Here is a 12,204-nt window from a genome sequence, read left to right on the forward strand (position 1 = left end):
TCATCGGCTGGACTCCTCTCAAGATGTGTGTGATCATGCAGCTCCAAGGCAATGCCTTTCTACTTGCATTTAAAGAGTTTGAAGTGCATTAGTCCTCGGACAGCTTTTAAGCTTATAAAAGGGACTAAACATCACTCGGAGGTCTCATCTTAGGATCTCTTTTTTTTAATTGACTATAATTGGAAAAAAATTCTAAATCCTCATATGGAAAACATTATAAATAATAAGCTTTGAAATAAAACTCCTTAAGAAAGTGTGTAGTGTATGTAAAAATAATAAAAATTAAAATAAGAAAGTGTGCAGTGAATGTTTTTTGGTAACCAGGTAACTTTTGTAGACTGACAAACACTGAGTAGCCAATCCCCTGTCCTAAACATTCATTCGTATTTAGACAGGCTGATGTCTCAGGCTTTGAATTTTCAATCACATGAACAATGAGAAGCAAATTAATCATAAAAATATGCCTCACCTAGTGTATTATATATCTCAATTATCAAGATGTATTAAAGTCTTATTTTTCCAAATGAAAAAAAAGTTTTAAGCTCTCCACCAAGACAGTTGTGTGCTGCTGACAAGGTCAATAGTTTTACTATTACTATAAAACTGCAGCACAACATTTATTTTATGTACATAATAACCAAGCAATTTCAGCAAAGGTGCAATGCTGGCATGTGCCATAAACCACTTGCTCAGCTATCCAGGATTCATTACTGAAGACTTTGATTCTCGAGAGGCTTTGCTGACGGGCTGCTTCATGGATATGGAGAAGTAAGTATTTTCTAACAAGATGTAAAACATTCACTAGAAGCAACTTTTACATCTTTTACATCTTAGTGTCTTAAGCAATCAATCTGAAAAATGTGCTCTAATGAATATGTATTAGCAATACAAAAGTAGACAACATCTATTTTGAATAGCTATATTTCACCATGCTCACACCCACGGACATTATATGTAAGACCCTTGCGTTTCATGACATGTGAACTGTGTGGCAAGGTCCCTGACATAGCAGGGCTAGCACGTTTAGCCTCTTTCTCTAGCTCTGATCTATGACTGCCAAAGACCAACTCCTGAAGCCTTACCGTCAGGGTCATGAATCCAAACAATGAAGTTACTAATGTCATAGTCGTATCCAATCCTGTAATTCAGGGTTAGTAAATCTAAAATTTCGTGCAAAAGCATCACCCATGAAAACAGGGAACAGGGTTCCTCACTAAATGAATAAAGGAGAAAGTCCTCCCTGATAGACCGTGGAGACAGCACACCTAGCTTAGAGTGGGGAGGAGGCAGGAAGGGTCTGCCAGGCTTTTTCCAGTGCCCTGGCTTTACTGTGAACTAGAAACCCTGGTACACTCGAGCAAAGTTCCTTGCTCATTCCTCAGGATTTATTATCTCATCAGCAAAAAATTTCAACTCATCTAAACATAGTAAAACAGTGTACAAAACTCTGGCTAAAAGAGCAAATCTGGGTATAATCACATGGGCAAGTTTTGGATGGAGAAATAACAGAGCAGAGGACACTTGTGTATAGTCAGAATAAACTGAGTCTTGGTTCACATTACTTCAGATATTCCAAAGGTAGTTGGTTCAAAGATGCACTGAGTTTATGCACTATAAGACACGTTCCTGGGGAGCTACAGTTAATTTTCTACTAATGAGGCATAGGTAGTTTTCCTTTTTCCTACATGAAAGAACAGTCTAAAGGCTCCAATGAAATTTTGTGTCACTTCACCTCATTGTTTTTAAACACTAGAAACTTGATTATGTAAGTAAAGAACTACATAGCCATAAGCTAAACACTACCAGCCAAAGACAATTCATGGTATGAGGCAGCAGCGTGGAGTCCCACACCTGTAATCCCAGTAGTCAAGAGGGTAAAACAAGAGGACTGCCAGGAGCCAGAGGCCAGCGTAGGCAAGAGAGTTCGCTCTTGACTTTGAAAAATTTATATTTGTCACACCTCAAGTGCTCAGTGGGCCTGTATCTATTGTTTGCCGTATTTGAATAGTGTCTTCATAGGGCCGGAATCTAATGGTTGTCATATTTGAGCAGTGCATTCTCCTCATTGCAGGCAGTTTTACTAGCTAGAACCTTCTTAGACTGTGTCTTGACTGAGATCTGTAAATACAGTAATATGCTGTGTTTTTAATATAAATGTGAGTTCTCTCCACAAGCTTCCCTGACATGTTTTGTGCCTTCAGAGCACTCAGCCTTGGAAGAATAAATTGTGTGGTCAAAAGATGCAAAGAGGAATACCAACCCAATATTCACTTTGAGACCCTGGCAAAGGGAACCCTCACAAATCCTAGATCTTTGCAAATCAGCCTACTTTCTTCCTCCAACTTCAAGGGCCAGACCTTCCATGCTAGACCAATGGTTTTTAAACTTTCTCTCAGATATCTTTCAATACATTTTTGAAGAAAAATATTTACTTTCCTCATTTACTTTAGCATCTAAAATGTTTTATCACAAATTTAATCAAATATATATATATATATACATGCATGATATGTAGCAACAACGTTTTTATTCTATGAGTTTAGTTCATTCAAACTATATAAATGTCTATGGTTCTTTCTATGACCCAGTCAGAAAAAACAAGTCCTTATTGAAAAGACTAGATTAGCAATCTGCTGGAAAAATCTAAATTCAAGATTTTAAATTCACATAAGGGCATTAAACCAGATCCTGTTGATAACTTTCTAACTTCGGAATTCAGAATCAAAGTCAGACCTGTGATTGGGAGAGAGAGACATATGCAGGAAGGCCATGTGTCCATGGCCTGGGTTAATAAGGATGTGACTTTCTTTGTAATTCTTCCTAGCAGATTCTTGCCTTTGAGCTCACTTGGCTCCCCACAGGATTTTTCACATATGAGAGCTGTTACTTTGAGTGACTTTCCCCTCAAATTTTATACTGCTTAGTCATTGTGTTTGTAAGATTAAGACTCAGCAATAGCTAGGGCTTCCTTCCCCACCCCAGAGCTCTGTTTAGCTCTATCTGTACAATAGAAGATAGATGATAGATGGATGGATGATAGTTTAATAGATAGATAGATAGCTGGATAGATAGATTGTAGATAGTGACAAATACAGATAGATGATAACTTGATGGATTGATAGACACATATACCCCTCCCATAATGAACTGTCACAGAAATCTGAATTATCTTTTATATTTCATTTAAGTCTCCTTATCAGTAAGCTTCTAGAAAACTATTAATTTTTCTTCCATTTCCTTCTCTGAACTCATTGTTCACCTTAGTACTACCTGTATAAATTATCCGTGGAAATGATGATGACCAGTGACCATAAATATCTCACATTTAGTTTTTAGTGCATTAAATAATTACTGTCATTGTACCAATGACACTGTGGAACAATCCCTTTCCTTGATATGGGCTTTTCTACAATCCCCTTTCTTAGTCAGGCCATCAATCCCCAGCCTTCCTCTCTATGTTAGCACTGTTGCTGGGGATCTCTTCCCTTCTGCTTCCTCACCCGCATTCCCCTTCATACACTGATGATCACACATACACACACACACACACACACACACACACACACACACACACACACACACACCTCCAAAATATCCAGATTCATAATATCCAAAGACTGGACATTTCCACCTGAATGAAAGCAAATTCACCGTCTTCCTTCGAAGTCTCTTGTGTTTGGGGAAGCTTACAACATGCTCCAGTTGTCAAAGATAATCAAACAAAGTAATTGTTCCATATCTTTGTTGACTGCCTCTTCAGGCACCAGTTTTGACTGTATTTCTCCATCATTTATTCCTTACATTTGCTCTATGAGTCACACTGCTGCTGTAATAGGCTAAATTCTAATTATTTCCATCTAGGTTCCCACAATAGCTTTATTAGTCACCCACTCATGCATTTTCAAGTTACCTGTGCTCACTTAAAACTCTTCAAATGCTCAGGGCACCCAAAAAACACAGGCACATGTAGGGAGGAGATTACAATTATTGACGAGAGAAGTTAGGCAAAGATCTTCTTTCACATGCCTCTCTTTCCTCACAACAGGTAAGAAGAATGTGAGGTTGCAAATTCAAATACTAAGTTGGTGGTGATGGGGAGTGAGCAGAAGAATGGGTATAGATGTATGGATCCAGATTCACTGGACTAGGCTCAATATAGGTTAATATAATTTTATTCAGGGAGAAGGCACTTACACAGGAAACAGATGACCGCCACAAGTTCCTGCTCCACAAATCTACACAGGCTGCTCTCTGCAGCCTGACTGGAAGCAAGAAAGAGCCATCTGTGTCCCAACCCCAGACATAAAACCAGTCTCCATCACGTCCACACCTATGACCATGGCCAAACGGGAGTGGTCAGTGCTACAGGTAAGGGCAGAGTTGATATCTCACTACAGTTCCCCTTTTAGTCTAAAGATTTAGGCTTGATACAAAACTATATATAAAGATAGCAAATATCAAGTGTGCTCTAGGAGAAGGAAATGTAAAAACATACATACTTAAGACCTATAGCCAGATTGCTGGGCGTTGGTGGCTCATGCCTTTAATCCCAGCACTTGGGAGGCAGAGGCAGGCGGATCTCTGTGAGTTCGAGGCCAGTCTGGTCTACAGAGTGAGTTCCAGACAACCTCCAAAGCAATACAGAGAAACCCTATCTCCAAAAACCAAAAAATAAAAAAATAAAAAGACTTATAGCCAGTGAAGCAACATAGAGCAAATGGCAAGAAAGATATATCCGGTCTAGGGTAAAGGAATAACAGAGATTACTACAGAGCTGTCCTAAGCTAGAAAGTTTAAGTCTTGAACCTAATATTTGTATTTAGGAAGAGAGAACAATAATTGTGACAGTCTAATCTTCAACCTCACCAAAGACCTGAGAAGGAGGATAACAATACTAGGGCAGGCAGGAAGTGCAAGCTGTAGCTGATGAGCAAATCTGGGACAGAAGCTGTAGTCCCAAATGCCAGACAAACAAAGTTTTGACATCCTAACCCTGTTGTGAATTGGCCCCTTTCCTGAACATTATAAACACTTCTGCTGAAAGAAGAAAGGTGACTTGAACAAAAAAAAAGGAAGAAATCTTAACCAACAAACTAACTATAGATGTGCAAGTCACAACACAGAAATAAAAATAAAAACATGCACATGCACACAGTAATAATAATGTATTTCTTCCAAAATCTAAAAATCCAATGCAAAGGCCCCTAATGAAAATTACCTACAGGAAATTCCTGGTAAACCATTTAAAATGATTATAACTATGGCCAAATAATTCAAACAAGACAAAGACAATGATATGAATGAAATAATGAAGTCAATCTAAGACAAGTTAAATTGTTGAAGAAAGCCCAAACTGAAAAGATGCTGGAAATGAAAAACTCAGTAAGTCACTGAAAATTCCAGTGGAAAACATCACCAACAGAATGGACCGTGTTGAAAACAGAAAAGAAGGGATGGAAGACCAGACAGAAGAATCATTCACTCAGTAAAAGTCAATGGGAAATTTTTAAAAGTATGAATGGAAGTCACCTAACCTCCAAATTGTGGGAAGAGGAAGAGAAGAAGGAAGAGGAGGAAGAGTAGTAGCAGTAGTGGAGGAGGAGGAGGAGCAAATACACAGAGATATGTAAAACTATAGAAGAAAATTCCCCATATTTAGAGACACATGTCCAACAGATTACCAAGTAGATAAGACCAGAAAAGAAATCCCTATGACACATCATAGTTAAAACATTAAAAACACAGAATCAAGAAAAGTATTGAAACAAAGAGAAAAGTCAAGTTACCTTTATATAAAAGCAGGCCCATGACAAGAACATCTGGTTATTCAACAGGGCTAAGAATGCCAAGTCCTGAAATAACACAACTATCAACTCAGACTACTATATCCAGTAAGACTACCCACTAAAATTGAAGGAGAAAACTTTTCAGGACAAAAACAGATTAAAGGGATTTACAACTGTTAGGCCAGCCCTACAGAGGAATTGAAGGAATACTTTACTATGAAAAGAATAATCAGACCCAAGAGGTCACAAGAGAATAAATAAACAATGTGAGACAGATATTCAATGAGACTCAGCACAAAAATCAACAAAATGACAGAAATGAATACATATCTTTCAATAATAACCCTAATATTAATGGTTTCAAATACTCATTAATGGGACACAAGTTGTCAGGTTGGATTAAAAACAAGAACTGTCTTTTTTGTGCTTCCATGAAACACATCTCACCATCAAAGGCAAGCATCACATTAAGGTAAGAAGATAGAAAAAGTTACTTCAAACAAAAGTACTTAAGAGAAAAGCAGGTCTATCTAATTTAATATCTGAAAAAATAGATTTAAAACTACAACTAGTCAGAAGAGACGAGGCACACTCTATCCTCATTAAATGGAAAAAACTGCCAACAGAATACTACACTTGTAAACATATACACACCACATGTGGGTGAACTCAATTACATCAAGAAATACTTTTAGAGGTAAAGCCACAGATTAACCCCAGCACAGCAATGGTAAATGATTTCAATGCCCCACTCTTAGACAGGTCATCTGGATGAAAACTAAAACAACATTCCAGTCACAGAGTAAAGAATACACATTCTTCTCAGCAGCCCATGGGACTTTCTCCAAACATGACTACATACTACGATATCGTGCAGGTAATTGGATGGTTACATTTGGAAGAACAAAACTCTGTCCATATCTATTACCCTATATAAAACTCAACTCCAAGTATATCAAGGATCAACGTAAGACTTTATACCCTGAATCTGGTAGGGGAGAAAGTGGAGATCTTGAACTCGATGACACAATAAAGGACTTTCTAAAGAGGATCCTGGGTAGAATATGTATTAAGACCAACAATTAATAAATGGGACCTCATTAAATTTAAAAGATTCTGATTCCAGTGAAGAGGCAGGATATAAGATGGAAGTCTTTACCAGATACACATCTGACAAAGGTTACTCTTTAGGATGTATAAAGTATTAAAAACAAAGCAACAAACCATGAGCATCAAGAAAATGAGGTACCCAGTTTAAAAATTGGACATGGAACTAAACAGAGAGTTTACAAAAGATAAAATACAAATGGCTTGGAAACATATTTTTAAATATTCAACACCCTTGGTCATTAAAGAAATTAAGTTAAAACTACATTGATATTTCATTTTACCCTAGTCAGAATGTCTAAGATAAAACAATACTCATAGCAAATACCGATACAGATGTTGGAGAAAGGGAAACCCTTATTTACTTTTGCTGGGAGTGATATGGAAACTAGTATGGAATTTCTTCCAGCATCTAAAAATAATTTTCCACCTGATCTAGCTATCCTACTCTTGGTCATATGCTCAAAGGACCATTATATCCTACTATAGAGGTACCTTCTCATCCATGGTCATTCTTGTTCTTTAACAATAGTCAGGACATGGAAACAGCTTAGATATCCATCAACTGATAAACTGATAATGAAAATGAGGTACACTTACACAGTGGAATATTACCCAGCTGTTAAGAAAAGTGAATTATGGAGTCTGCTGGTCAAATGGGTACAGCTGGAAACAATCATTCTTAATAATACAACCCATACCCCAAAATACAAATGTGTGATTCCTCCCATTTGGGGATGTTCTTTGAATCTTCTGATATATGTGCATTTCATCTGGAATACATACAAAGGTCAGAAGAATCAGTGAAGAGCCATAGGTGGTGGGGGGAGATAAAATGCAGTGGTATAAAATTTACAGGGAAATAATGAAACAAGATATGTTAAATTGGGGTAGGGATGAGAGGGATAACTCACATTAAAGGACTTCAGAAAAAAATCACATGGAAATCTACTGCTGTAGATGTTTCTGAAATATATACATAAAACAGTTTAAATAGAGTTACCCTACAACAGGGTGACTAGATACCACAGGCTAACAAAAAGCCCAGTGCTGGGAATGGGTTACCTCTGTTGGAATGTTGACCAATGAGGTCTCAGAGACCCCAAACATTATAGGCTATTGGTGATTTTCTTGGTTACTCTCCAAAGCATGATGGAAAGACTGTACATAATTGCTGAAAACACCACAGGCTTGAGTCAGAACATAGATAAATGAGTTGCCACCAACCCGGAGAAGCTAGCTATTGCTGAAAGGTGCTGTGCATCTAACAGTGGAGAAAAGAAATCATCAATTTTACCTATCTGTGAAATCTTGAGAGCTACAATGATTACTGGTCTGACAAGAAACTGATGCAATAGCCACACAAATGTCATAGGTTAACTACTGATTGGATTTCAAGTCTCTGTAAGACGATACCCATACCTGTCACCATTATCAGGGCCAAGACCTGTGGAGGAATGTATAACTAATATTCTGCTAAAGGCACATAGTATTAAACTACATCCTAATGATATCTGTATACTCATAGATTAATGCATGTCTCAACTCTCATCAGAGAAGCTTCTTTCTTCAGTAGATGGGGATGGACACAGATCCGCAACAGCTCAAGATGCAGAGAGCAACAAACTATGGAATGTTCAGCCATAAATAGAACATCTACACCACACATCTTCATACTGTGGATCAGAAATCATTGTGGAACAGGAAACAGAAAGACTGTGAGAGTCAGAGGCAAAGGATGACTACAAGGAAATAGTGTTGTCTGGACACAGAAGGCAGTTTCACATATGAACTCACAGCAGTTGTGACAGCATGCAAGTTAAAGTCACCCAAAATTCCAGCATGAAGAGGGAGGTGGGCATGAATGAGGAGCTTCTGATAACTGATAGCTGCTGGGGAAGAAGAGTCAATTTTACTTAAATATGGCCCCTCATAGGTCAACCTTGCTCCTGTGGAAGGCCACTTATCCAGGGCAATATGGGCAGCACAAATTTGACATGATGGGTTATTTAAAAAGAGGTCACAAAGCTAGGTAAGTATGGGAGGGGCTAGATCCGGGAGGAGTTGAGGGAGGGGATGAATATAATTAAAACATAATATACAAAAATTTCAAAGAACTAATGAAAATTACAGAAAAAATACTGTGGATGTTGTTCAGCCCGATGTGATTGTAGTGTTTCTTTAATTTCTGGAGATAGAATGTTTAAATTTGTGTACAGGTATAGATATTCACTAACTGGTTTCACTGGTTGGCACTTAGGAATCTTTCCCACTTAAGAGAGTGTCTCAAAAAAATGACTAATTCTTCTCCTGAGACTCCCTCTTCCTTTACATAGGTCTTCTACTTTTATTCCCACTCACATTCTTGATTATTTACTAGACTTTATCCAGATAATTATCTAGTCATATCAACCTTAGGAGTAATTATTCTTTCTAATTGTTTTATTAAATAATTTTTAAAGCCTTTTTGAGATAAGAACTCATTTCATAGCCCGGGCTGATGTATAACTTGACATGTAGTCCAGGCTGATCCTGAGCTTGAAGCTCCTGCCTCAGCCTCCCCAAAGGTTTTGAAGTACAGGTGCAAGATACTATGCTAGGTTTATTTGTCAAGCTACTGTTACTTATAAAAATTTTCTTATTCAGAATTTTTGTTATAACATCCAATTTGGACGTAGTGTTCTCCATTAGAACTTTCCAAGGATATTAATTTTTAAATTTTAAATATATATTCTGCACCTTACATTATCTCTGTGGCTTCTAAAGTTTATTCTGCTAATCTTGGCTTGTCTTTTTAATATTCCTAATGTTCTTAAATATTTGGTTACTGCTTTAATATTTATGAACATTTATGAATGAAGGACTGAGATGACAGCTGACAGAACTAATAAGAATTATCCTACAAGTACATGTATTAATTTTTAACTAATATGGTATTTTTCTTGCTTTCTAACTAATATTTAAGCTTCATATTAAATTTTTGTTTGAATTTTAATAGAAATAATATCGTACATTTACTGCAGCTTGCCACTTGGCTTAATACATTTGTGAAAAGTGGAAACACTGATAAACACATTATTTAAATAAATATTATTTTATATTGTTGTGTTGTATAATACATAATACAATATGAATTATCTTATTGCCCATTTTCCTCTAGATGAACATTTGAGATCTTCATCACTTTTTCGTTTATTTCTGCCTCGATAAAAATAGGGTTCAGTAATGATTTTGTAGCAGCAAAATCAAAATCTACTCCTAACAAACTTCACAACTCATTTTTCACATTTAGGATTACATTCAAGTCACACTTATTTTTTTATAGAAATTAATTCTTTAGAAAATATCCAGTGGCAAGAGTCTTTAAGAGAAACTGGAGACTGTAAAGTAAAAGTAAGAGAGGAAGCCTAGGTTTGGTGGCACAGACCTGAAATCACAGCTGTGCAGGAGGCTGAGGGAGCAGGGCCCCAAGTTCAAGGCCTGCCTGAAAACTGAGGACAGCCTGACAACTGAGCATGACTCTAAACTTGCAGGGCATGTTCCCAGCCTGCACAGGATCCAGATTCCATCCCAGAGACACAAAAGGAAAAGCAGGCTGGAGAGAGACCTTTAAAGGAAATAAAAAATGTATAAATGAAAACTAAATTAACTAATAAAATAGATTCTTCCAACAAATAAACCTTTGATCAACCTGTCATTAATGCTAAGAAAAGTGACCTTTTCAAGGACACCTTGCTGTTCCTGCTACTGTAACCCCTGGGAAAACAGCCAAGATCCCCCAATTTGTCCTCGCTGTAACAACAGAAAATGCAATGCAGTTAACTTTCTCATCACCTCAAAGACATTGCTGTTACCTTTGCCTAGTTTCAGGCTCACTTTTCAAAAGACCAGAAGAAAGCATTGCTGGAGAGCATTTCGGCATAAATATTTAGTCTTTCCTTTCTACACAATCACTCTGACCAAAAGGGAGTCAAAAGAAATTAGTAGTTGTGACAGCACTATTTGAGGGCTCACAGAGTTTTACAACAGGCAGGTTTGCAATCCCTTCTACCTTTGCATTTTCGATGCAGGGACAGAGAGCCCATGCTGCGCTGGCCTTCACATCTGGGTGTGGATTTTTGAGCAGGGACCACAACAGGCGAACTCCATCTAAGCGATCAATTATCCTGTGGAGAAGCCAAAAACAGTGGTGTGAACAGTAATCAGTAAATGGATGGGGAAAGTCAAGTGGCCCCCTTGGTCCCACAATTTTAGTTTCTCCCCAGACAATCTGCTGGGGTCTCTTTTGATCAGAACTCCCAGAACAGCGGGACTTACACACTATTGAATGGTCAAGTCCTCTGATTTCAGTTTCAATCTTCATGACCCCAAAAGCACACTGCTGCATGATAATTATGATTCACATAAACTAGAATCAAGCCACACAATGTCTTAGTTAGCTGTCCACAGACTGTTACTTCTATGTAAAAAGTACTGGCTCCTTCCATAATAACACCTTAAATCCTTCTCCAAAACAAACATTTATGCCTCAGAGTTGTGCACGTACCTTTTTTATTTGGTCTGTGTTTAATTGACTTACCTTACGGTATGACATATTTTAAACTCCTTCAATCCTAATCTAGCATTAGGAATTAAAACCATCACACCACAGTGCATCTTTTGTGGGGCACACAGAACACATAACTTGTTTTCCATGTGCTCCCTAGCACAGCAGACCTTGTTATAATTGCTTAAACATACTGTAATCAAAACAGATTCATGACTAACTGAAAAATGAATTATCATCAGAGCCATCTCTGCACCATCTGTCTTCTGTTTATGTGTCAATCAGTCCAGGGAACATAACCTTACAATAAGGTCCACAGAGTGCTGGGAGTGGAGGGAAAGGCCAAACAACCCTTAATGCCCTTCACAAACACGGCTTTGTTCACAAAGATGCATTAAATGCAAAGCAGATGAAGAAAGATAAGGACCGTCACAATTCCTTTGACTTCTCATCTCCGCTTCAGTAGAACACATGTAGTATTTAGCCTCCAGTAGAGTAACTTCTACTAGCTTTTAAACTGCCATTCAAAATCTTCCTGTGTAATTGACATTTTAAGAAATCTGCATTTCTTGATTACTTGAGATGAGTTTGCCAGGGGAAAATTATGAATTATCCAACAATCCCAAGTGGATTACCAGCAGCTTTGTGAAAGGGGCTATGCTAACAGCCTATAGCAAGATAGAAGATGACTCTTGAAAAAATTGCTCCTCCTACTGCAGCGATTGCTCAGCACTGAAGAACAAGTGCTGCTCTTCCAGAGGACTC

The 12,204-nt window shown here is 37.7% G+C and overlaps 1 protein-coding gene across 1 annotated transcript in view; it reads right to left on the reverse strand.

The window, feature by feature from the left end:
• Window positions 1–11,549, reverse strand: part of LOC121143721 (outer dynein arm-docking complex subunit 2-like) — a gene marked incomplete at its 3' end in the record, with an annotated part of 35,418 nt that extends 23,869 nt beyond the window's left edge. The window contains exons 1-2 of the mRNA XM_040756188.1: window positions 11,473–11,549; window positions 10,945–11,059 (exon numbers count right to left, since the gene is read on the reverse strand). Of these exons, the coding sequence (XP_040612122.1) occupies window positions 10,945–11,059; window positions 11,473–11,549 (192 nt within the window). The remainder of the gene's footprint in view (window positions 1–10,944; window positions 11,060–11,472) is intronic.
• Between the last annotated feature and the right edge of the window lie 655 nt (window positions 11,550–12,204).

This window comes from Mesocricetus auratus, unplaced genomic scaffold (assembly GCF_017639785.1).
Source record: "Mesocricetus auratus isolate SY011 unplaced genomic scaffold, BCM_Maur_2.0 Super-Scaffold_100013, whole genome shotgun sequence".
Lineage (NCBI taxonomy): Eukaryota > Metazoa > Chordata > Mammalia > Rodentia > Cricetidae > Mesocricetus > Mesocricetus auratus.